This window comes from Phaethon aethereus, assembly GCF_964289735.1.
Source record: "Phaethon aethereus genome assembly, chromosome: 21".
Taxonomy (NCBI): Eukaryota; Metazoa; Chordata; class Aves; order Phaethontiformes; family Phaethontidae; genus Phaethon; species Phaethon aethereus.
In genome coordinates this window covers 6,308,982-6,334,958 of record NC_138597.1, presented here as the reverse complement: position 1 = coordinate 6,334,958, position 25,977 = coordinate 6,308,982, and the positions used below count along the sequence as shown (strand labels likewise).

At 41.8% G+C, this 25,977-nt stretch overlaps 2 protein-coding genes across 2 annotated transcripts; both read left to right on the top strand.

The window, feature by feature from the left end:
• Positions 1-2,325: 2,325 nt before the first annotated feature.
• Positions 2,326-8,143, top strand: TNFRSF4 (TNF receptor superfamily member 4; the record flags this gene model as incomplete). Its single annotated transcript, XM_082009237.1, has 7 exons — positions 2,326-2,467; positions 4,840-4,962; positions 5,328-5,429; positions 5,878-5,944; positions 6,480-6,709; positions 7,030-7,155; positions 7,884-8,143. The coding sequence occupies 7 exons, from the start codon at positions 2,326-2,328 to the stop codon at positions 7,949-7,951; spliced, it is 858 nt and encodes a 285-aa protein (XP_081865363.1). The 3' UTR covers positions 7,952-8,143.
• A 7,434-nt stretch (positions 8,144-15,577) lies between these two features.
• On the top strand, positions 15,578-24,624 carry TNFRSF18 (TNF receptor superfamily member 18; the record flags this gene model as incomplete). Its single annotated transcript, XM_082009236.1, is given in 8 exon segments — positions 15,578-15,625; positions 18,663-18,698; positions 18,702-18,960; positions 21,092-21,226; positions 21,732-21,819; positions 22,314-22,402; positions 23,392-23,532; positions 23,801-24,624. Coding segments are annotated over 8 exon segments (948 nt in total). The 3' UTR covers positions 23,953-24,624.
• Between the last annotated feature and the right edge of the window lie 1,353 nt (positions 24,625-25,977).

The following is a 25,977-nucleotide window of genomic DNA, read 5'->3' as shown; positions in this document are numbered from 1 at the left end:
CTTTATTTGCTTGTAATCCCTAAGGAATCTAGTGACTTTTTCTTTAAAGGCTTATATTAAGCACTAGTTTTGAGTTCCATGTTCTGTTTGTTTGTTTTTTTCCCCCCCAGTGTAAACAAGCAACCTGCCTACTGTTAATATGACTTGGTATCTGAGTGCTACCAGCTCATGGACATGTTTCATCTTTCCAGAATTCAAAAGGTTGTATAGAATATTTAGGATAAGCATCTATAGTAAAAAATGATACATGCGTATTAAAAGCAGAACAGGGTCTATTTCTGACCCATAGCATGGATCGACTTGCCACTCTGAAGCTCTCCTCTTCTACAACCAGAGTAGTTGCATCCAGGCTGTTTTTTTGGGGGCAGCCTGTGGCACATGTCATCCCCGTGGCAATACTGAGCAGCATTTGGGAGAGGTTAACCTGCATTGGTGAAAATCCAGCCAAGGAGTGTGCTAGATGCGAAATGCTATGGGATAATTGCTGTATTCTCCCTGTTTTATTGCATAATATGGCCATGTAAAGGCATTTGGCAATATTAAGCCTGGTAATGAGTAAGGATGCCATACATAAAAGTTGAATTCTCAAGATGGTATATGAAGTTTGTGTGCTAACTGCTTTTATTAAATGAGCATTTAATTTGTATTAAAGTATCCTTAACAAGAATGTAAGTGCTTCATCATCACTGCTCTAGTATTTTGGGAGTTTTCAGTTTAAATTTATATAGCAGAATTTTAATCTTACCTTGTTTTTGAACATCATAGGAATTTGCATTTTCAGTTTCTTACTGAATAATAATTGACTACTGTTTGAAAGAGAATTGGGGGAAAAAAAAGTCTGGTTAAATATTGCTGAGGGAATGACTGAGTCATGAGACGTAAAGCCACTTAAATGGGATTGGGTGTGATACTACAGTGGGAAGAGATTTGGATATTTCCTGCATGCAGGTACTGAGTGTGAAGGTAGTTGAAGCTCAGCTGGTATGGATTACTTGCTCTGTCAGCTTTGCTCTCTTTTTGAAAGAATGGCTTTAAGGTGTTCTTATCCATAGTGGTTGTCTTCCAAAATGCTTGGAAAATGGGAGAAATAGAAAAGCAGTTATTGTTTTGCCTCACTTCTGTCTCCCCTTCCACTCTTAAACAGTCTTACAGAAATTTAAGAAAGAAATGAAAAGCAGCAATTTTGGATAAAACATGCCATGATATTGCTGTTCAGTCCTCCCAAATACTGCAGGCTAATTTGGATTCCAAATGTACTTCTATTCCAATCAAATCTCCTTTGCATTTAGATGTAAATTGATTGTAGATCTGCTTTGTCTGGGAAGTCTGGCTATGTTTTTTAACTAACATAAATAAAACATCTTTGATTACTGTAGGATGTCTTGTTTACCTGGGCCTTTGTATGAAACCCCCTAATTCCTAGCATGATCACTTTTTCGCTCTACTACACGTGCTTGTGTTAGGTGAGGGCAGGACTGCAATGCCAGTGTGCTATTTAGCCACCTCCATTGCTGTCCTATTGTTGCTGGCTTACACAGCTGGATGGAGAAGCCTTCTGTCCAGACTAAACATGCCTCTGTGGAACAAAATAAGCATCAAAAGTAGCTGGTAGGTGAATGCTCCATCCTTTGCTTTCATAGAACACATCTCTGCTGGAAGCTTTTATTATGGTAGGAGTAACACAGTCTTACTTTCTTATTCAATGGCAATGCAGGGAGTTGGATAGTAAGAGTCAATATGGAGACTGCAAATGCATCTCATCTGTAGCTTTTGCTAGCTCCTGAGGACAGTCTCAAGATGACTGATGATTTGTGATTCCGCACTCTTCCTGAGAACAGAAATGTATTAACGATGACGGGTTATATGCAGCAGTTAAAGTCACGGATCTACTGTTACCATGAGACCACAGGGAGAGAATCTGTCCCTGCTTCACCTTTTAAGGAGTGAGCCTGTTTCATTTTACCTATGGCTCTCATCTGTAAAGGTTTTCAGGCATTACCTCTGTATTGCTTTAATACCCCTCTTTATAATGATCATCTCTTCTAGTTCGCCTGTGCATTAATGTAGAGAGGTATATACCTGGCTGGAGGCACTCTGTTTTCATAATGCTATTCAGCATGCTGTCTTTCTGCCTATGAATATTTCACTTGTGAACTGCAAAAAACCAGGTTTGTGGGGTGTGGGAAAAAGGATGGGGGCGTGGAGCACATGCTGGGAATTTCCCAGCAACTGACATATGAATTTGTTCTGGTCACCAGCAGTTTAGAACCACTTCTCCAAGAGTTTGCCACTATCAAAATTTTGCTGGGACAGCAGGGCTGCATTATGGTGGCTGTAGGTTTTTACTCGCATTTTTCTACTGTTTTGTTCTTGCTGCTGCCAGTCACTATTAGCCATTGCTTAGGATTGAAATGCAAAGAACATCAATATCCTTTCGGTGAAAAATGCTGCAAGGACTGTGCCCCTGGTAAGTAATTTTCACTGGATGTTGGTTATACTTGCTCAATATAATATCTATCAGTTAATAACCCACGGGTGGTAGAAAACAGCGTGATGGAAATACCATTCAAATGTAGGAAGCGTAACGTGGAGAAAAAGCATTTGATGAGGAGACTTTCATATCAGTCTAGACTGAAAAAGATAATTTCTATAACATACTAAATTTAGGAATCCTTCTCTTTGAAAGAGGTACATGGTCTTTATCTTCTTCTGTGGGGCTCAGCTTCCCTAATGTGTCAGTCTGGTACATTTTCATTGTGGGAGTACTAGCTGAGAAAAGATAGTAGCATTTATGTTACTGTCCTTTACCTATCACACAAAGAAGCTCAGAAATATTTAATAATAATGGAAAACTTCAGGTAATTAATTCTGTTGCTAAAGATGTTTTTAAGCTTTCTTTTGTAGCAAGGTTTATACTGCTTAAGACTTGGGGTTTTTTTAGGGAAAAAGATATGATTGATTCATAGGCAGAGATTAGCAAAGCGTAACTTGACAGAAAATTTCTCCTTATTGTAGAAACTGAATGAGTCTGAATTCTAAGTTTTGCAGGCATATGTGTGGTTTTTTCCCCCACAATCTGTATATTTCTGAAGGCAGTGCAGTATTGAGAAGCACAAATGCAAATTATCAAACCTCAAATACTTTAATAGTTGGGATTTCATTATAGAAATTACTTAGTGATGAAGAGTAACAACAATTAACAGGTAATATTGCTGTTCAAGGGGGTACATCTACACACCTGGAGGGAGTGTAGGTCGTGTCTGTAAATGCAGTTAACTTAAAATCTTGCATACGGTTTTGTGTGCATCTTTCAGAATACTGACTTTCTCCTTTCGTAATTAAGTCTGCTACACAAAATGGATATAGTATGAACTGATGCAGTAGTATTATCTTCAAAGATGCTAATCAGAATAGATTCAACCTTTAAGACATGAGACAGATTATTGCATTCTCAAAACTATTTAAATCTGAGTGTTTCTGAATGCAATTTAAAGAAAACCATACTTGTATGCAGATGCAGATAATACTTTATCTCTAAAGTTTTTTTTGTTCCTCCTTATGCTGAAAGAACTTTCATCAGGTTTTTTGCATTGTAGCAAATTGGCTGCTTTGGGGAAGCATTCCTTCATAGTCTCTTCTTGATTGTGTAGGTGGTAAAAATGTAGAATTGAATTGCATATATTGTGGTCACTAAAAATCTTCTGTATTTTGCCACTGATAGCATTGAATAAAATGCAGGGAAAATTAGAGTGAGCAAGAAACTTGGTGCTCATTGTTCACCTGCAGAATGGGAAAATGGAGAACAAAAAGGGAAGAAAGAGTCTGTGAGAATAAGGACGTATGCAAGCTCAACTGTAAAAACCCTAGTCATTAAAGCTGTCTATGGTTCCTGCAGCCTCTGTTGTATGGAGAAAAGTTACTGAGATAGAGGAACATGTCTGATTCCAAAAATCCAAAACTTTCCAAAATCCACTGTTAACTTTCTGTTTCAGTGTGGGCAAGCCACTTTGCTCACAAGTGTTGTCATCCTAGTGCATCAGTCTGAAATACTCTGTAAATACTGTGTATCATACAGGTTGGAATTCGTGGGTGCAAGCATTCAGAGCTTGTTTCTAACACAATGTGTGATACACGTATACTTTTGGGAGTAGTAACAGATTCCTGCTTTACATCTTGTGCTGTGTCTCACTGCTTATGAAATGGAGCTAGTAATATCTTTCATGTTGTTGCGTGCCAGTAGAGGTGCGTATCAAGTACAACCACATTCTTTCATGCCTAATGGGCTTTCAGAATGCCAGCAGAAGGATCCTACAAACATTTATTCTTGACTGCTTCACTAATGAATTTTCTGCAAACCTGAGCAGTCCATTGCCATCTTTTGTAACTGTTTAGGATTACTTTGAATTGCATGATTTACCTCATAAGGGAAGGCAGGATCTGTCACAAAGCCATTGTATTACACCAGAGATCAGACATTGCTATGCTAAAAACGTGGGGGGGGGGGGGTTCCTAACTGATGTTGACTGCAAACTGTGGTGTCTAAACCATATGAAAAGGTGGTCTGGAGAAGTGATGTTTGGGAATCCACTAGGATAATCATCTGGGGCATCGTCTCAACTCTCGGGAAGCCATCAGGCCTCTACTAGCCCATTTTAGCTGCTTAATTTACAGTGATGCTATGGGTCAAAACTTTTAGGAATTCTGGCATGTCTAAATCTGCTGAATGTTTTCAACCAGAGTTGTAAGTGGAACTGTCACTCTTTCATTCTAATGCATGAAAATGCAGAGGGTTTCCTTCTGATAACAATCAGTTCTCCTTCTATGTGGTCTTTATTTTAGGTGAAAGAATGAGAAGCCGCTGCACAGCAACAACAGACACTGTCTGTGCACCCTGTCAAGATGAATACTTTAGTAGTGAGCACAACCACAACTTCTGCAAGAGTTGTACAATCTGCAACACTAGTAAGTTAGCTATATAGTGGTCGCTTCTTGATACGAATTTGGGAGGCAATCAGTCTTCATATGCTTGCTTATCTTTGCATGCTCCTCAAAGGCTGATGTTGTAAAGCCTGTCACTTGAGACAACCAAGTCTAAAGACTGGCTTGTCATTTCAGTAGCTGATATCTCCTGGTTGGTACTGATGGTAGAGCCTTCGAAGGGAAGGGGGCTTGCACTGCCTGAAAACTAGTGTCTTCAGAATTGTTAATAAACTTTGTTCTCTGCAGTTGTTTCTACACACAACTGATAGGCACAGAGTAATTAATTTTTTTTTTCTTTCTTAACTTACTTCTTGTCTCTCACTTGCCCTTTATCCTGTTGTTGCTAGGGAGGGGGAATGTGGAAGTGAAGAAGTGTGAGAAGACCTCTGACAGAATTTGCATGTGTGTTGCAGGTTACATGCCAGATGTCAGATATACACTGGGAAGCGGTAAGTTAGAGCTGTGTCAGACTCACAGGCTTCACGGCTGTGAAGCCTCCACTTCAAATGAGATGATTGTTACTTCTAGTGCAAAATCTGTTGTCATTTGTCTTATTGATATCTCCACACAATTGTTATTGCAGGGTAGTTCTGCTGTGCACGGTTGCTCTGTGATTCCTGAACTGTCAGAAATCTTAATGATCTCCTTGCTAATCTCCATAATTAGCCAGTAGAGAAAACGGGAGACCCTGCCAGTTGCAGACTAAAATGAACCACTGAGCATGTTGTGTTAATTCTGACCCAATGACTATGGTTTTTAGAGGCTTTGTGGGTTTTGTTGGGTCTGTTCTGTAAGCTAGACTACTAGTATAAGCTATTAGTGTAATTACTGTATAGTTGTCATACAGTTATGTTGCTAACTGAACTCAAATTCTGCCTCTTTTTTTTTTTTTTCCAGTATGCTTACCATGTCCTGAAGGGTCTTATTCCATAGGACGAAATGAAAACTGTCGACCTTGGACCAAGTATGTATCACTGATCCAGACACGTTCGGAGCAACATTTACAGTTTACTTCTGTAGCAGTTGATGCCCAAATCATGGTGTGTAGAGTAAATCTGCAGTAGGTGCAATGAATCCATGTTCCTCATGACTCTCGAAAGCCTTGAGCAGTTTGTGTACTAATTTGAAGCATCTTTTTGAAGACTTTGAAGCATTCACCTATGGCAACAAAAGTATTCTCAGCCTTTTTTTTTTTTTTTTTTAAAAAAAGGTCTGTATGTTTTGTGTCTGTAGCAAAAGGTTCCCATGCCAAATGTAGTTGTGCTTCAAGGCTGTTACATGCACAGATGCTAAGAAAACCAGAATGACAGTTTTTTTTCAGTAATTTCCATTAGCTTAGTTGCTCTTCACATATCTGTAGAATCTGGGAAAGGTGAAGCCTGAGTTTGTATTGATAAGACAAGGATTGTAATGTTCACTTACCGATTCCATGGAGATCACTTATAAAGTCATTGCTGCAACTGTTTGAAAAGCTACAGTAATTTATTTTGCATCTCTAGCTGCAGCATTCTTGGGAAAAATACTCTTCGACCAGGAACAAAAACAGATGATGCTGTTTGCAGAAACGATGTCACACAGCCAGCTACCTCTCAGAGAGCAACGCCTGCTTTGAATTTTTCCACCACTGACCACAAGAATAATAGGTCGACTGCAGTGTTCTCACCATCCAGACCCAGTGTGATTCCTTTCATTTGCTCGGATACAAACAGCCCCACAGAGACTAACTGGGGTAAGGAGAGGGAATGACCAAGTCTAGTCTCTCTATTTACTAGAGCTGGTCAGGAATTTACATCTGAAACTGATTTCACTGGAAATGAAATCACATTCTCTCTCAGAAGCCATATATGTATTATACACAGTCTTTCAGTGAGATATGCACAGGATTTGAGACTTCTTACTTGTCTGCTTGGCATCTGGGACTTTTAGGCTTTGTGGTTCAGGAGTACTTCTGGAGTTCTAGGTTCCTTCTTTTGAAGCTGGAAAGGCATGGGAACTTGAGCTAGAACCATGAATCTTTTTTAGTGTATTCTGCTTCTGTTTTTCTTCCAGGATCGTTGTCACTCATCCTTATTTGTCTTATGTTGCTCATGGTGAGTGGAATGTCCATCCTCCTGTTGATTATCCAGGCAGCCAAAAAAGAGACCAGGAGGAGGCCTTGTAGAAACAACCATCGCGGTGAGTTTCTTTCTATAGGGGAAACTGTTATAGGAAAGAGAATAATCGGGGCCCCCTATTTGAACTTTGTAATTGTTTCGATCATAATGAAGTCTACCTGGCTAAGTAGCACAGTGTCATCTGCAGTTAATACCAGTGGTTGATCCTCTATTTAGTCCTTATGCACTGGAGGTCATAGTGTCTCAAGTTTGCATTCTTGGAGAGCACAGAATTCCGTGCTTTTTGCCATGTGGAAGGATCCCCTCTCTTTTTCTCTGTTTTTTGACGACTCCTAGCTTTTTCCCCCCTTTAGTCCCTGCAAAAATGGTGTAATGATCTTGTGCAGGGAATTTGATTCAGTGCAGAGAGGATCCAGAATCAACAGTCTTTTCAAGAGTATATTGTGAACTTTTTTGCCTACATAGAAGTGAACTGTCTTGAAGTGTCTCCTGCAGAGGAGAGGTTTGACTGAGAAGAGCTGAACTCTATATTCGGAATTAAGTGGCAGCCTGACTCTTGAGTCAGTCCACAGCTGCCTCATGTTCCATTCATAGAGCAATGGTAAAGTGTATTTTCACAGTTCCCTACAGTTGGTGTTTTGTTAACACTGGCTAGAAAGGCAAACACCGACCCAAATGTCACTCATGGCTGCCTAGTCATCCATGAAACTGGAAAAGTCCCTGGTTTCCCTTTTCCTGCCCCTTGTACTCTGTACAGTATTTTTTTTTTTATTATCTGTCTTTCAGAAGGAAGTAGCTTTCGATTTCCTATCCAGGAAGAACAAATTGACTCCAATTCTAGTCTCATCAAAAACTGACTCCACATCATGGTACTGTTTCCTGCATTTCTGAGCCGATTGATTGTAACAAGTAACATGACAGAGCATTCTGTGGCTATGTGTGTAGGTGTGTGTAAGTGTTTAATCGTGCTTCAGTTGCTTCGGGTCTCGCTGAGCGGCTCCTTTGACATCGGGACCCACGGGAGTAGCTGTCCTTGGAGGAATCACATGATTCTCTCTCTTAGGCAGATCCTATGCACAGCATCCCTGTTGCCAGGACTGGGTTGATATAGTCCTCTGTGCATTTCTAGCCAATTCTGTATTATAGTGATAAGCAATTATCTTTGGACTGAAGAAAGTGTTTATGAAGCTGTAGGAGCTGGTGATTGAGCAGAGAGAAAAACAAGGAAATAAAAATACCTGCTTTATGACTGACTTTATATTTTGTCTTACAATTCTGAGATGCTAAGCACAGCATGTCTGTTTTCTGTGTGCAGATACCTCCAGTGTTTCAGTCTAGTTCACAAGTGAATTCTCCTCACTTCAGGTGGAGAATCTCCCCTGATGAACCTAGCCAGTTTCCTTTGTGCTTCCATTTTTTCAAGTTACTACTTCTTGGTCAAGTCGAGTGCGTATGTCAGCTGTGCCTCCAGAGACACTTGTCATTGCTGGTAACTCTTGTGCTGGCCGTGTACCAGAATAGCACCAGAATAGCACCAGAATTCTGGTGCTAGCTCTTAAGTGACTGTTGAGAGATGGCTATTCAATGCCACTTTTCTCTTTTCTGCATTTCTTCAAACATACACATCAAGAAAATGTCATGTTAACATACTGAGTAGTATCTCCATTCTCAGGCCAACAAATGGAATTATTCCTGATCACCAGGTCGCTCCAGAACTCCAGATGTTTGGAAATCTTCATGGAGATCTTTGTGTATGGAAAGTAGAATATGTGGATTGCCAGAAGGCAAAGGGAGTGATAATTTCTGATTAGAGTATTATTAGTGGAAACTGTAGTTCGAAACAGGGGGAAAGGTAGAGTACCACTTGTCTGCATTGTAAACTTCAGAAGTTGCCACGTATAACTCATGTTTTATCTATAAGCCCTGTGCAGCTGGCACTGTGTGCTTCCTCTTGGTGGATGTCCTGTTGTGCTGAATACCCTCGTGTGTCTATCATCAGCAAGGCTGCTTCAGTCAAGCTTGGACGTCTCCAAGTAAAACTGTTTAGCTTAAACCACTTTTGTGGGACTTGATTGCTTGCTGTGGGCTCTGGATCTGGGGAAAGTATGTTTATGTCTTAGGTTTAGGAGCATGTACATGGACATTTAGGTTTTTCTGCTGCTGAATGACTATTTTGTGATGGCTTAGGAAACAGTAACTCAGATCTCTGTTGATAAGAAGCAAGAGCTGAACCCTTAACACAGTGCTGACTATCTGGGCCTTCAAGGGTTGCATTTGAGCAAAGATGTGCAAAGATCATGTAACAGTGGATAGATGCCTAAATTATGCTCTGACCATTCATCTGGATGATCACCTTGCGTATGCTGTCAATGGAACCTGCATTCAGGAGTGAAGAAGTGTTCTTGATTTGGTCTCTGTGCGGTTAAAATACCTGGTTGTTTGCCTGTACGCTGTATGAAATGAATTTTACTTCTGTAAAGTTATCCCACAAGTTAATTGGTCTGTAGTTTTGGAAAGCATTGAAATTTTAGATAGCAAGTTCAAAATCTAATGTGTTGGGAGAAACCTTAAGTATTATTGTGAATAGCTTTTGATCTAATTTAAATACCTCAGTGTAAAAGTTCACGAAGAAGTAAACTTGCAAGTTACATAATTCAGAAGTGTTTTTCACTTCAAATACAACTCCGCAGTGGATAAGTCATTAGAGATAGGTATTTTATGTACACAGTACCAAAGCATATGCCAAAATATGCAACAGGAAATGTATTCAAGAATACAACTGCTGTCTAGAAACATGTTTTTAAACATATGTTTTCGTATATGTTATACATATGGTGTACTTAGCCATGATTTTTGAAGTGTGTATACAACGTATATAAACTTCTGTATTATATACAAAGTGTGATAGTGACTTTTTGAAATAAATTGTGGTAGCAGCTAGATGCTTATGTATGATGTGTGTGATTGGAGAGTACAAATGAGCAAAAAGCTATTCCAGTGTGTATAAATCTCACAGAAAGCAGGATCACAAAATGATCAATCCTATGGCTCTGAGTTCACATGCTGCCTTGGCCTTGGCTGTCTGTGTGACCTGAGAAGCTGTGTGTAGTGTTTTTTCCTCTGTAAATCTGTCCTGGCAGCAGTTCTGACCTGAGAGTTGCTGGAATGTTCAAGGCTTAGCGCCTTCAAAAACATGGAGCCCCTGTTGTAGAGGTCTTTTTAAAGCGTGCTGTAGCCTAAAAGCTCTCATCTTGCAGTGAGTTGGATGGCAAAGGGCAATGGATGAATCTGAGAAATGCATTCCAGGGAACACCCAACAAATTCTTGAAAATGATGCTTATCAAGTTTGTAGGCTGCACTTCAGAGGTAATAAAGCAAGTACCATGTTTCCATGTAACTGAGCAGGGTGCAGATAACTAATGAGCTATCTGAGGTTGTGGGTTATATGATGAGAACACAGCCCACAGGAACACATGAGCTGTTGGCTTGACAGAAGTGCTGCTGTGGCAGCACAGCTCTTCTGGTGTGGGCTCATCGGCTGTTTCCACGAATCTTACCTGTTTTCTGTCCTGTGGCTCAGCTGCACAGGAAGATGCCTGAGTGCACCGTGTTCGTGTGCCTTCCTACAGCCTCCTGATGAGGACATGTCATGCAAACGAGGGCACGGGTTCCCTCTGGCTGAAGGAGGAACTGATACTGGCCCTGGAAGCGCACAGCAGAGGTAGGGTAGCTGAGGACAAGTAGCATTTGCTCATCAACATTTGGAAAACTGAAAACTGACAATTCGGCATGCTGTGTGTGGCCGAAGGCCTGTAATAGCAAGCCCTCACAGGCTGTAATTGCTGTCTTTTGTGCTGATGCATACCTGTGAGCCGGTCTGTGCTGGCTGTACTCCAATCACTGTGCTGAGATGCATAATCCTATCAGAAAAGTTAAACCGTAATAACATTTGATAGGATTGGAGGCATTTATGATTTGATTTTTTTGGGGTGTTGGTAGATTGCCAGTTAAAATTAATGTAGATATTTCACTCAAGGAAGAACTTTTTTTTTAATTGCCATGTTCAGTCTTGTCACTCTTATGTGAAAAACTTGCTTGGATTTTTTTGTTCCAATTCTCCCTAAAAGGACAGAAAGTAGTTAAAAATAGGCAGAGAATCTTGAACAAATTGGTGCTGCCTTCTGCCCACACTTGTCTTCCTACGTGCCAGAAATGAAACTTTCACTTCTCAAATGGGCTGTGTCACAGAGTAAGTTCCTGTTTTTCAGTCATTCAGATTTCCCCTTTTTCAGGCACTCGAGAGGGACAGTCTTAGTTGTGCAGCTTCATCTAAGCTGATAAAGATAGGGAAATTTTTTCCGGTGTAATGGAGTAAGCTGAGGTGTCAGTTCTATTATTCTGCAAACCAATGCTAACTGGTTTTAGTGTGAACTGTATTGACAGTTAGAGTGCTTGGTAAACCTATGTGGTTTGTAAATTAAATGCATCTTGGTTGCCATAGAGCCCTGATTCAGGAAGTCACTTAAGCACATGCAAAACTGTCTGCATGAATGTTGTCACTAAAATTGATTGTTTTAAGAACCATCTGTAGAATTGACTAATAATTCCTATAATTTTGCATTTCTGAGTGAGAATAACACCATTTTTCATTAATTAACTTTTGTATTGCACTAGCCATGAGTTACAGGCCACTTGGCCAGTCCCCTACATTGTTTGTCTACATTGTTTGTAATTAGCTGCAGACAGAGGTTAGGTCAGATTGTAAAAAAAAAAAAAAAAAAAAAAAAAAGGCAGGAGGAAAAATATTTTTTTTCTCCCTTACATGTGAGGCTATCACATATGGCTGCCTGGAGTTTTAACAAGGCTATTTGTTTACTACAATGGAGGTTGGTTTTGCTTAATTGTGTTGCTGCATTCAATTTTGGAGAAACATTAGAGTAATAACAGGTGGTATTTGAGAGCCGCCTTGAAAAAAATTTATATAAATGGGCTGGGTTTTGCAGTTCTTGAACATTATTTTCAGACTGCAGATTTGGCAGTTAACGTATATATTTTGTGTTTCAGTAGTTATTATAATTTTTTAAAAATACCGCAGGTCTATGAGTTTATGCTTTTTATGTTCACTTCTTCCATTGCCTTTTTTTTTTTTGCTTTCCCTTACAAATATATGACAAGTTTGTGCTACTGTGGCTACGCCAGATCCTTTATCTCCTGCATTTTCTCTTCACGTTCTCCCGTGACTTAGAATTGCATCAAAGTGACTCAGGTTTTCCATGAGAGACTTTAGAAAGGTCGCATCTGCTGATATATGCCGTGCCAGCTGCTAAGCTGGAAGGGAAATACACAGCTTGGTAATGTCAGGGACTTGGGGGTTTTTGCCTCTGTCTGGTTTGGTTTCCTCCCATGAAATGTCAGTTACGTTACTACCGGGACTCTGCTCCATTGTAGTTGTCTGCAAGAAGTCGCCGCTTTTGGTGGCCAGGCTGTGCAAACAGCCTGGAGTGGCGACTGCGGGACTCCTTCCGTAGGCTAAAGCAGAGCTCTGGTGAGGGTGTGCGGCAGGGCCCTTAGTGCTGCTCGAAGGAAGGATCCAGGGGTCTTTGCAAAGCCCTTATTGTTTTGAGATGCCTTGGGAGCCCACGTGTGGCACGGCGTGAATCACGCGTGCTTCTGCTGTGGTGTTTGGCTCCTGTGCCCCCAGCCTTACCTGTGTCGGGTTTGCCGGGCAGTCGCTCTCCCTGTGTGCCGAGAGAGGGCAGGCGTTGGACAGCGACTGCAACCCCCCAAGATCTGGAAACCCCCAGGGGAGCCAGTTCTCGTCACTGCAAAATCTCAAGGCTGGCCTAAAGGTCAGCAGAGCTGAAAGGAACACAAGAATTTTGTCTTCTAGTTTCAGGCTGCAGATAAATTATTTGTTCTTAAGCTTTTTTGTTTTAGCCCAGTCTTTGGGCAGTACTATGTGAGCTGCCGCTACTCATGTGGTTTCCTGGGGAGTTGATGTCCCTGTGCCCCTTCTGATGCCAGCATCACCATGCGTTTGCTGCAGTACTGACCTGCACCCCATGCACTGACTGTTCCTCTACGCTTCCTGCAGCCCGTCAGAACTGCTGTTCTACCACAGGTTCCATGGTGCGGCAAGTCACTTCACCTTGTGAGAGTAACATCTCTTATAGCTGTCACAACATAATAAAGTGCTCTTTAAGTAAAGACTTGATTGACAGTTGTTTCCCAAGTGCATAGACAAGTTCTGTACAACAGAATGTGAATCCTGTAGGTAGCAATGGAGTTTTTTACAGTGGGATGAAAACAACTTGTGAGATGGAGCTTACAAGGCAATTTATACATTGGTCTAACAGATATCATCAGTCATTCAGAAATTACGTAGATTTCATGTGAACGATGTTTTACTTGTAGGGGAACTGCATGACTTCTTTGGTCACCCATTATGGGTAATCAGCAAAATCTCAAATGTCAGAAAACCAAATACTCTCCCTGGTAACAATACTATCTCATTGATGACGTTAAGTCCAAGGAGTGTCAGTAAAGTCACTGGACTGGCAAGAATTAATTATGTGTTTGAGAAGTGGTTATACGCTTTTTTTGGTTGGTTTGGTGTTTTTCCTAATAGTTCAGTAAATTTGGACAGTTCAGCAAACTGGTGGCTCCAGTGGCCCCAAGCAAAAAGGAAACTGTAAAATGAGACTCTTGGCGATGTGTATAATGTTCAGCTTGTGGATGGATATCCTTAAGGTGGACAAACGTAGAATTCACAGCCAGTTCTGTAAATACTCTTGGGAATGCATGCCCTGAAGACAGAGGTACAAGTAGCCACATCAGTGCACTTTAGTGGGTGGAAGAATCCGCTGGTTCTTCCTTCAAATCTCATCCTTGAGCACTATTTCCAGTGTTATGTGTGCTGGTGATGGTAGCACAGAGGAAGGAGAAGGGATTAGGAGGTGTGTAACATCGTTTCTTCTGTTCCATCTCTGTGTGCACTTACATTTCAGCCTTAATCTGCCCAGAGCCTGTGTATGAGTGTGGGCAGGTGTGGCTCAAGAGTCCTTTCTTCTGTGGAGGTTGGGGCAGTAAGTGAGCTGCTGTGTTTGGGGTCTTTGGCCACATGTGTTTCTGTGGCTTCCTTAATGAAGGAAGGAGAAGGAATCCATCTTCCCCAGGTCTCCTGATAGAACTGAGTGTGGGGCCTCACTATGAGGTTCATTTCTTGGAGACAGTCATAAAAGATTAAGACCTCTTCATCCAAGACTGAGGAACTAGAGCCTGGCACACTAGGAGATGCTTTGATTCAAAGTCCAACACAAGCCCTTGCAGAGTCTCTTTTCAAAGAGACAGTAGCAGCAGCATTTGGATGCTCCTTTTTAGTGGCAACTGGGAACTCTGAACCCTGAGGCAAGATATTCCAGAATGGAATATCTTGGCCCCTAGCTGCTTCTCTTTGCCTGTTCGAGACTGTGCTATGTCTTCCTGTTTCATACAAAGGAGAAGGCACTGCATGGTATACGTGGTCAGACAACCCCAGAGACATCATTGCTTCCAATGGCCTTTTAACTCTTTGGATTATGATTTTGAACATGGGTCAGATGGAGTGAAAGAAGCTCTGCAGGCCACAGAACCTCTGCTTGTGTGTGAAGATAAAGACTGTAAGGATTCCTAATTTTTGAAAAGTCTTAGTCGAATATTGTCTAGTTAATCCTGTAGCTGCTGCTGAATAAAATGACCAGTCAGGTGATGAGGAGTGAGAACTACTGCTTATTGATGAGTCAAATAGGTATTCGTTCTATCAGTAGGTACAGAGAGAGCTGGAAACGCTACCGGATCAGGCATGAGCATGGAACCTAGCAGCAATGACATACATCACATACAGGACTGAGCAAGAAAGGTATTGACAGATGAAATGTCACTACCTTACATCAGAGACAGGTAAGATTAGCTTTAGAAAACCCCCAAAGATTTTAAAGCCAGATAGTCAAGTTGTCTCTGAAAGGTCGCTGCTGACTTTAGAGATTTAGACTTGGCACGTACAACTATTGTCTGTGATCTGATTGTAAATGTTCCATCATCTGGCAGTATCTGTGTACGACTTGTTCTGCTTGAACAAGAATGAAAACTTGTAGATGCCAATTCACAAAACAACCCAACATTCAAAAAAGACAGAGAACAATAAATTATTAGTTCCTATTCTGATAAACACTCGATATCAGATCACATATGCTAACTGCCTGCAACCTTTGCCAGGCTTAGGGTTCCCTTACATGCAACTGCCAGTTGTCACAGTAGGATCTTTAGAGGTCCCTTCTCTATTGCTGTGCTTATGATGCTGAGCAAAAGTCTGATTAGTGTTCATACTTGGTATTTAGGATTTAGGCAGTGCTAGTTATTTTAATGTCCATCTCTGACCTTCAGGGGAATCTTGGCCAATTCCTCCATCTGGAACCACTACACTGTCCTTGGCCCTTCTGATAGACATGGTCCAGTCTATTGCTACTGCTATACTTCCTCTAAAGATGAAGAAAGTAAGGCATCAGGAGACTAAACGTCGTGCCTAGCTTAGAGAACTGGTTTGTACCACGCAGGTCTTTCTGTTAGTTATAAAATTACCCATCCTAGCTGTTGCTGGAAGTAACAGTTCTTCTTGTTGGTTATTCAGCAGCATTAGTTATCAGTGACTAGTGTGCCAAATATTCTAGGGTATGGCCTGGAGGTGTAACTTCCAGAAAGTGAGGCTAAATGACTCTCAGCTCCTCAGGACTGCAGCTTTGGCATCAGAACTACTGTCAGGGTCCTAACAGGGTTTGTCTCCTCCACATCAGTATTGACAGTGGGACTCCACCCAGGCTACAAGTACACGTAACAAAGCCTTGGGGAGTTTCAGGGAAGCCTGAGCTATGCCCCCAGGCAAGTCTTTCTGCAACACACAGAGCTTTTTCCCATCTATTCCTATTCCCGAGTTACATTTTTCTCTGCACGTCTCATGAATAAATGATTTTTCAGGTTACTCCTAAGACCATTTGTGACATGTCCCATAATTTCGATCAGTGTTTTCAGCCCTTTTATGTTTGCAGGGAGCCTACACACTATCTTTTAATGAAGCTGGAAGCATTTGACCTCAAAGGTGGGTGCTGCTGGGATGATGCAGAAACCTTGATCGCAAGAAATTTGGCTTTCCGTCACGGGTCTTTTGTTCTTTCTTTCTTCGTGCAGTTGAGACTAAATACCTCTTTCACAGACTCTGAGAAAGACATGCAGAGCCACAGAACATGTTGGGCTGAATGGGAAGCTCCGTCCCCTCCTGTCCACAGTCACTTTATGCACACAGTAAGGAGCTTCTAAAAGTTGCTGGTGCCCCATTTCCCCACTGTACCAGCCTGTGCTGAGGAAGGTGCAAAATGTAGGAGAAGGTGGAAGTGAGAGTTTGGCTAGCACGCTGTTTAAAAGAGCTGTAGCAGCACTTGTTATCACGGCAGATGTGGGCTGCTCTGTCCCCAGGAACTCTAGCATGCTCCAGGTATTCTTTGTCCTATTAGTGAGGAGGAGTATTTTCAAATGGTGGTGCAGCCAGCATGCTCTGGGGTGAATCTTAACGTAACCACATAGTAAGGATTTTGAAACAAGTTCTTGTTATTATTAGCTGATTCTTATAAGAGCCAGGGATAATAAAAATATCCTCAGAGTTGGACATGACTCATATGCAATTCAGAAATGGTCATAACTGATCGGTCTGCAGAGTATATTACTGCAGTGTCTAAGTGCTTTGCCTAATAACTTGTCTTCATCCTAAGACTCTGCTGAGTTCTGAAGAGGGTGAGACAAAGTTTTGTATGCTGCTGGGTGCACTGTGTTTTCTGTACCAGGGCAGCACCCTGACCAGGACCTGTAAACCTTGCCTGTGTTGCCCAAGCATTGTGGTTATGCTGTTTGGAGGAGCTGGTGAAAGGAATCTTGATTTGGGGCACTGAGCCCAAGAACTGTGGTGTCCAGGACTCTTGGTGGCCAGCTGGCCAGCAGCTGCAGCAGGTGGTGTGTCTGGCTTTCTAGAGTGCTGTGAATGGTACAGGCTGTGCCGAGTGTGAGGAGCAGTGCCAAGTGTGAGGAACACTGCCGTGTGGGAAGTAGAGGGGATCTCCTGTGTGGCAGAAGTACAAAGCAGGAGGCTTTTAGTTTCCGAAACGTAACAGTTGGCCTTCTAGAGGCATTATGTGGGAAAAACTGATGGCAAAGACCTGTGTGTTTTGCCTGTTTGCAGCTAGTTTGGATGTCATCTTTTGATAGAAAGGTTTCACCTAGCACGTTTAAGAGTACAAGCAGCTTTGCAGCATGCATTTTTAAAACTAGAAGGGCCTATTGCGTACCAAACCTATCTGATTGTTTCTAACCCATGACAGGAACACAGCGAGATCCCTAAATAGACCAAAGACTAAGTGAAAAGTGTGTTGACCAACCTGCTCTTTGAGATCCATAAATGAATCTTCAGGAAGAATGTGGAGAACACACTGAAGGAAGGGTGATGGTTGCCCGTGTGGGAAGTTTGTTCAGGTTTCATTGGCTGTGTATTAAACTAAGGAATTAACAGGGTAAATGTCAAATGCTGTAGGCATGGCATTTTCTAGAGGCACTCATCTCTCCTCACAGGTCTGACTTTCCCTTGCCTTGACCTATTTGTCATCACATGCAGTGTGGAAAAGACTGCTTCTGCATCAGAATTCATCTCCTCAGTTGATAATGAGGTTGGATTTTAAATACTGTCTTCACTGTACATGTATAAAAGCAACCACAAGCTACAGGGGTAGAAGTGAACCCTAGGGCACAGTGGAAATAGGAGGAGCAGGGGGGAAGCAAGCAAGCTGTCTACTCATAAGGCAAAGATTGAAGTTTGTGTATGGGTTTGATTAAGGCAAAACATTTTGGATTTGAAACCCAGCAGCAGGTGATGATTACTGGCAGTATGTCTGTGCCTATATACAATTTTGCTGAGCAACGGTCTTTTGTTACCTAAATCCCAGGGGTCTGGAGGTCAGAAGAGCTGTACATGTCTTAGAGAGCCCATTGCAGCCATTTTCAGTTTTGGTACCGGGGCTGATCTTGCAGCCTGTGGGGAAGACATTACTCTTTCTTTTGGTTTCATGGTATCCATATGGAGTTACATCAGCTCTAGAAAATAATTGGGGAGTCTCATGATCCAGAGTGGAGGAAGTTGAAAACAATGGAAGTCGAAAACAATTAACAGAATCAGAAAGAGAAAATCTGAGTGGATGGGTGGACTTTCTATACATTGCAATCTGATAGTTAAATCCTTGAAGGTTTCTAAATTCATTAGGAACTCTTAAGTCAAAATGAAATAGTCTGAGAGTGCTGAAGTTCACACACTAATTTAATTTGCATTAATATTCAATTGTATATCAACTTGCAAAGTCTTTTGAAAATCAAATTGCATGGTGCTACATCTTGCTTCGGACCTACTGCTCTTTATGGAGTCATTGGTGCATGGTTGCTTAGCACTGCTTTTTTAAGAATTTGATGATGTAAAATAAAGTCTTTTCCCCGCCTCTAAAGAAACAGGAAGAGTGCAGCTACAAAAAGCACCGTGCCTAAGCACAGTGCCAGGGGAAAGAGTACTTTTGCAGGAAAGTCCTGATACAAGCCCACCCTAGTGTGCTTTTGGGTTGTATAGCTCAAGACATGACTGAACAGACAAGTGAAGTTGGTCACCTCAAGATTCGAGCTTGCTTGCTGCTGGTGTGCCTATGGCAATGGACACAGCAAGCTCTGGCAACACCTTGCCAGGATGGTGAACTGAGAATAATCAGTAAAGATGAGAAGAAATGCTGCCCCAAATGCATCTTAAACACAGGTAAGGGAATGATGTGTGTGTCTTCTTTCTTTTTGTCAATATTGTTTTATGTCAGCCAGGGTAATCAAGTGTAGGGAACGGGTGGGGGGGTGTGTATGTGTATGTAAATCTATCTTGCGCAATCGTATATGCAAAAAAAAAAAAGGCAAGGCCTTCCCTCCTGCCCTCTAAATTCATAATGTGCCTTAGGTATAAACTTCAGAGTGGACTCATGTTTCAGATTTGTTACATGCTTATACTTGTTATTCTCTAGTGGAAAAGGGAAAGCTAAGTTTCTGTGGGTTGGTCTTGCTCACAAGGAAGGATCTGTGGTCCTAAAGAGTAGGAAGCATCAGTCCCTCCATTCCACTGACCTGTGCCTGTCCCAGAAGTAAATGGACAGACAAGGTCTCAGGTGATCATTACTTTCAGCCTATTCTAACCTTTATCCTTGCCTGATCTTAGGATGGTGGCGAGTTGGTAACGGATTCTTATTTGCCTGTAACTTTAAGTCAAATTAAGACATTAGAGGTGGAACAGGCCAGCTGCAGGTCTTACTGGGTGACGTTTCTGTGCCTGTTAAGCTGAAGGACAGAACAGGTGATTCTAATGGCCTCTTCTAAGGTCCCAGGAACAATCATACTATTCTTAATTTATCGCTGTCCGTAACAGTAGCCAGAGCTGAACAGTAGGGAATATGCAACTTGTTTGTATGACCTACAGCAAGGAATGTGCCTTCCTTTTCTTTTGTCCGGAAACAGGATTGCTGGAAGCCTTGTCTAGCTGGTGTGGTAGTGGTGGTGTCCTGTGGGTTAGCAACAGGACTAACTGAGAAGTTGTGTCTTTCATTGGTGCCTAGGTAGGAGTCAGCCTCCCGCCTATTAGTACCTTGAATATATCTGCCTCAACTGATAACAAGGACACCAAGTTCCTTGTGGAAGGAATGGGTAGACACCTGGGATTTGTGGGAATGAGCAATAAACAGGTGAAGAGCTATAGAGTCCTCAGCAGTGTGGAGACATCAGGGTATTTGCACTGGTCTTTGGAAATTTCCAAACTCACTGAGATAAAATCATTCAGCATGAAGTAGGAGAGTCATTGCTTGGTGGGATGAAATCCAGAATCACCTGCTAGTAATACACAGAAAAAAAGCATCACCAAGCTGTTTCTTTTTTGCTGCCAGACTTCATTAAGTTTTGGAGGCCAGTGGGCAGAGGAAGATGTGGGCAGTTTCCTGGTGGCCCTGTACATCACCAACCTCAGGAAATAATCTTTGCTTGATCTTTGCTACTCACTGTGGTTTTTAAGCACTTCATTGAACTAGGCAGCATTTCCCTCTGTATTTTTTTTCTTGAAGGTTATACAGTTTCCTGGTTGAACAGCACTTTTCCTCTAACTGGTCTCCAACTGCCTGAAGGACTGCTTGATACTGTTTACTGATGGGATCAGTATGTATGATCAATCCTTTGCTTTCGTGAGCCCAGGAGCCTCTCAGAATTAGAGATTATATTTTTGGAGCGCAAGCAAATTTCACAACAGAACTCTTCTAGAAATAGAAGGACAGAGGGTAGGAAGGGTGCTGGTTTTACGGCTTGGATTTAGACCCACTTCTGCCAAAAGAGTATAGGAAGCAGCTGCTGTTGTTAGGAGGGGCATCTAAAAGGAGCTCTAGCTTCACTGGACAAGGATCTTTTGGGCATCCCTCTTCTAACACGGCTGAGCCTACCTGAGAAGAGCTCTGGCAGTGTCCCGAGAGCTGACTGGATGGCTAGTTAATGTATAGTGTTTCTCTGGGGCGCTCGCAGTGCCCTTCTTATGCCACAGTATCTAAATCTGCACCATGTAGTAAAGCAAACCTGCTGCCTTCCTTCTGACTATCATGACCTACACTGGTATCCCAGATAAGAAAGAAGGGTGACAGTGGTAAGTCATGCAGTGCTCAGATAACCATGGTGTAAAAATCTGAGTGGTGCTGAATTTGAGTTCTCTCGACTTTATCCAGCATGCATGGAGTGACGTGTTTCTGGTATCCATTTTTTTCACCACAGCACAGTAAGGAACTATTTCACCTGTATCAGCCAGTAAGACTAATGGTTAAGTTAATTTCTGGCCTCTGTGACAAAGGCAAGTCTAACTCCTTTCTTCTTGACAGGAGACAACAGCACATGTCAAAATATTGAGGACCATGAGTGCAAATGTCGTCAGGGATACAGCTGTATTGATCGCTCATGTCTCTACTGCAAAAAACTGCCTGAATGTGCAGAGGGCGAGGAGCTGGTTAAGCTTGGTAACTAAAGAAACATAAATTACTCTAAAAGGCTGAGTTCAATATAAATGTCTGGCTGAGGAGCAGACAGTTCCCTTCACTACTTATAAACTGCGTTCATGATGCAGAAGGAAATGACACTTATTCTGTGGCCTCTGTGACTAAAACCTCTGCTTCCCTATTTTATAACTCTGAGTTTGAGACTTCCACTTTCATGCTCAGACTTGCAGTATTACTTTTCTTCCAAGCTGCTAGAATTGTCAGTAGAAGACTCTCACTCTGTGTTGCCTCTTAACTTTACACCTTCTGCTGTCAGATCAGATGATTCTGTACCTCTTCCATAAGGGGTCCACCCATACATTTCCCAAAATGGAAAGATGACAAGAACTGCTTAGGGGTTTCTCCAGGGGGGTGATTCATAATGCAGAAGCAGTGTAGAGGGAATGCATTGTGCTCTAATCTGTTGTATCCCTTTCATTCAGTAAAGGCACTGACCACTAATAATTCATGTTCTCTTTTCTTGTAGGCATTTTAGACTTCACATTCAAATGTAAACCATGTGGGATAGGAACCTATTCTAATGTTAAAAATGGCTGGTGCCGTAACTGGACTGAGTATGTATTTATGGATACTTTCCTTCTTTGGAAATATGCATGATAAAATTCTCAAATGATTAATACTTAAATTAGAAAAGAAAATTGAATCAAAGATGAGATCACCAATGAGATTAAATGACGAGGTTTTTAAATTCAGTAGTATATGATATTTCTCTCTCCTTTGGCTTTATAAATAGTTGGTCTCAAAGTAGAACTTAAGACAAACTGCTGTGTATTCAACCTACTTCTAAGTCCAGCTCAGACTGGTGCAAAATTATTCCAAACATGACATCACTTGAAACAAAGAGACTAAAAAAAAAATGTGCATATAAACAGTTGTGATGTAGTATTGTCTTGTTGGGGAACAGCCGTAATTTTACCTGCACTGCTATAAAAAGAAAAATAGGAGAGGAGTCGTGGAAGGAAGGAAGGAAGGGAGCCAAGAGAAAGGCTGAAGAGGAATGAAGGGAAAGCTAGGGACATTCTAAATGTGACTCTTATTCTTCTTTTAGTTGTGAAAGTTCTGGGTTTCTAACAATCAAGCAAGGCAACAGTACACATAATGCAATATGTGGTTTCCCTGCTAAAGATTTGGAGCAAGGTACCTTCTCACAATGATTTGTTTCTTTAAGCCTGTAACTTTTCTCTACACTTCTTCAGTTGGTGACTTACTGCATAGTCCTCTTCCAGAGTTTGCTATCATGAAGAGTTGCTTTGAAAATTACTGTTGTGTTTCTTGCAATATTAATATAGGTAGAATTGTTGCCCTGGGCAAAGATTCCACCATTAAAACACTGTCAGTTATAATGGTAGAGAAAAGCCCAACAATCATCTTAAGTAGAGCACACTTACTTGGCAAATTATCAGTTTTCCATTGAAATGCTCTTGCTGTTTTGCTAGATATTCTTAGGAAGGCAATAGCTTAGTTAGTCATCCAGTTCCTTTACAAGTATTGTAAGGAACAACACCCAGAATTGAAATCTCATGTCTTAGCATGGATCAAAGTAGATAGGAATAAGTGGGTACAGGCTTTGCAGGTACTGAGTATCTTGAAGACAACAAGCTGCACTGCTCCTGCCTTTTTCTCCACCCTTGTCCCTACAATGAATTGGCACCTTTCATGTCTGGGCCCTTCATTCATAGAAATTGTTAATTCTGCTAAGACAAATTGCAAAGAGCTGCTACTCTTAACTTCCCTGAGGCAGATGCAAGTGCAAATTTGGCTTGCTCTAGTGCTATTCAGTGAAATATTGAAGCCAAATCCCCCCAAAAAGCAAAAACCAAAACAGAGTAGATAGAACAAGGGATAGCTGCAAGAGAGACACCCTGAAGAATGAAAAGATTAGGCATGTGGTTCTTTTGCATGAATGCTTCTTACTAGACAGTGACCTATTGCACCCTTGACTTGGAGCATCTCCGTTTTATTGCTAATACCCACACTGTTCGTTTTTTTTTTTTTTTTTCCTTGGAGAATTATTTTCCATAGAGAGAGGAAATTAATCTCTTAATTTCCTTGGAAGAACTGCCTTTCCTTTAACAATAATCTGGGCACATGATTTTTTAATCTTTATTAAATATATTTAATTGCAGCTCCTATTACAAATGACTCTCTATACACCACCATCCTGGCCATCCTTACTGCAGTGGCTGTATTTGTTCTCATCTTGCTGACCTTCTTCTTGCACTTCTGCATATGGTCACTGAAGAAAGAAAAATACCACACAGCTGACGGTAAGTGCACCTTTGTGGGCTTCTGTGTAGCTTTTTCAGTCCGTTGATCCAGAGTCAGAATGGAATAAATTAAGTTGAATAAATAGAGTAAATATGGATTTACTCTGTGATTTTGGGAGGGTTACTTAGTTTCATCAACGTGCAGTGCACCACCTGTATCTTTGCCCTTTCCTTAGAGAGAGGCTGCATTGGTAAAGGTAACAGGCAGCTAACTGACATGTGTGAAGACCTCTTGTATGTGCAGTGCTTTTGCTTATTCTCACTGCAGATCTGGAACATAACTTCCTTAGGCTGCCCGTGGCTCCACAGCTGTCACACCATAGAGAAGAGACTTACAGCTGCCAGTTTCCAGAAGAAGAACATGGAGACAAAACACCAGAAGAAAAGGCTTGCTATTTCCACTCTCAGAGTCTACAATGAAAACAGATAAATTGCAATGTGCTGTGAGAATGGGGGAGCAGAGCTCAGCTTTTCGGAAAAAAAGGAGGGGCTGGTTGCATAAAGTATCATTTATACGCAGCAATAAGGAATGGCTTTGGAGGCAGTTTCACTTTGTTTCTTCTCAACAAACCTAGCATTTAGAAACAGAAAAACTGCTAAGTCAGGCTGACGTTCAGTTCAGCTGCATTGCATTATTGCAAGTTTTCTGGGTTGTTGATTTTTTTTTTTTCATTGATGCTCTTTTTAACTTTGTTTGGGACCCCGGACCCTTCTTGTCATTATTCCCCTTTGCATCTTCTGCATGTCTCTGTGGTGCTCCCACAGATTGATATGTGCGTAGAAGGCCAGTGTCCCGCCATCAATCCCTTCAGTGCTACAGGAAATACAGGAGTACCTATAGGGCACTCACAGCTTTCACAGGCTATCCGTATTTCCAGGATGTGTCCTGACGCTCATATTAAGGGAATAAGGCATTGTGCCTAGCACCCATATCTGCCACTCTTCTCTAAGCAGACAGTGCTTTTCACTCCTGCCAAATTGCTCTCTTTGTTATGCAGCAAAGGGACATTACTCTTAATCCATGAAATACTGTCCTCTCCAACCCCAACGGAACGTGTTGCGTAGGCCAGTCTCGGTGCACAGAGGTGTCAGTGTGAGACTGCCATGGCCACATCATTTGTGCTTGCAGAGATTTTCCTTTGCAAGTTCTGTGATCCCCTCATCCCCTCCAGGGAAACTAGGGGAAGAAAGGAGTAACATATATCCTCCTTCTCTTCTATAACTCAGCAATCCTTGGTACCTGGCATACTGGATTACAAAAGGGGGACTTCTGAAAGGTTCAAATGAGACTGTCTAGAGAAAGACGTTCGTTTTAATGCTGTCTTCTTACCTAGTTTATAGAGTAGGAAAAGACAGTGGAAAACAGAGAAAAGCCCAACATTTGTTCTTGATGCTTTTTTTTCCCCACCGCAGATAAAGAAGAAGAACCAGAGCATCTGCTGGTGTGTACCAGCACAGATCCAGTGGCTTGATCCTCAGCTGAAAGATGTTCCCCTTACTGAAAATTGTACCATGCAGGATTTTTTAAAAATGTTACATTAGTGCTCCTGCAGTTTCATAGAGCTCTAACACGGCTAGAATTAATTGTTTTGCCTGAATTTAAAGTGACAGGGTTTCAGCTGGAATTGGTTGCTTTCTGTGAATTGACACTGATTTCAAATAAGAATCTAGCCTGTGGCTTCAACTAGTTAAAACTCGCATGTCTTTTTTTATATAATCATTTTTGTATTATGTGACTGCAATAATAGATTCAAAGCTCTGGATGCCTTCTGGTTTGGGCTTCTGGTGAAAGCTGCTTGGAGTAGACTTTTATGACTGAATCAGCTCCAGGCAAAAATGAGTTTTGACTGAGCCTTCACAGGAAAGACATCGACCTCTTGGAGAGGGTCCAGAGGAGGCCACAAAAATGCTCAGAGGGATGGAACATCTCTCCTATGAGGACAGGCTGAAGGAGATGGGGTTGTTCAGGCTGGAGAAGAGAAGGCTCTGGGGAGACCTTATTGAAGCCTGCCAGTGTTTAAAGGGGGCTTATAAGAAAGATGAGGACAGACTTTTTATAGCAGGGCCTGTTGTGACAGGACAAGGGGTGATGGTTTTAAACTAAAAGAGGGTAGACTTTATTTAGATATAAGGAAGAAATTTTTCACAATGAGGGTGGTGAAACCCCGGCACAGGTTGCCCAGAGAGGTGGTAGATGCCCCATCCCTGGCAACATCCCAGGTCAGGTTGGACGGGGCTCTGAGCAACTTGGTCTAGTCGCAGCTGTCCCTGCTCACTGCAGGGGGGTTGGACTAGGTGACCTTTAAAGGTCCCTTCCAACCCAAACTATTCTATGATTCTATGAAAGGTTATAAATACCTCACAGTATGGCCATTACATCAGCTTCCTCATGGTTTTTTACAGATAAGGTAAACAGTACAGGGCTTCTAAATTAAATCCTTACAG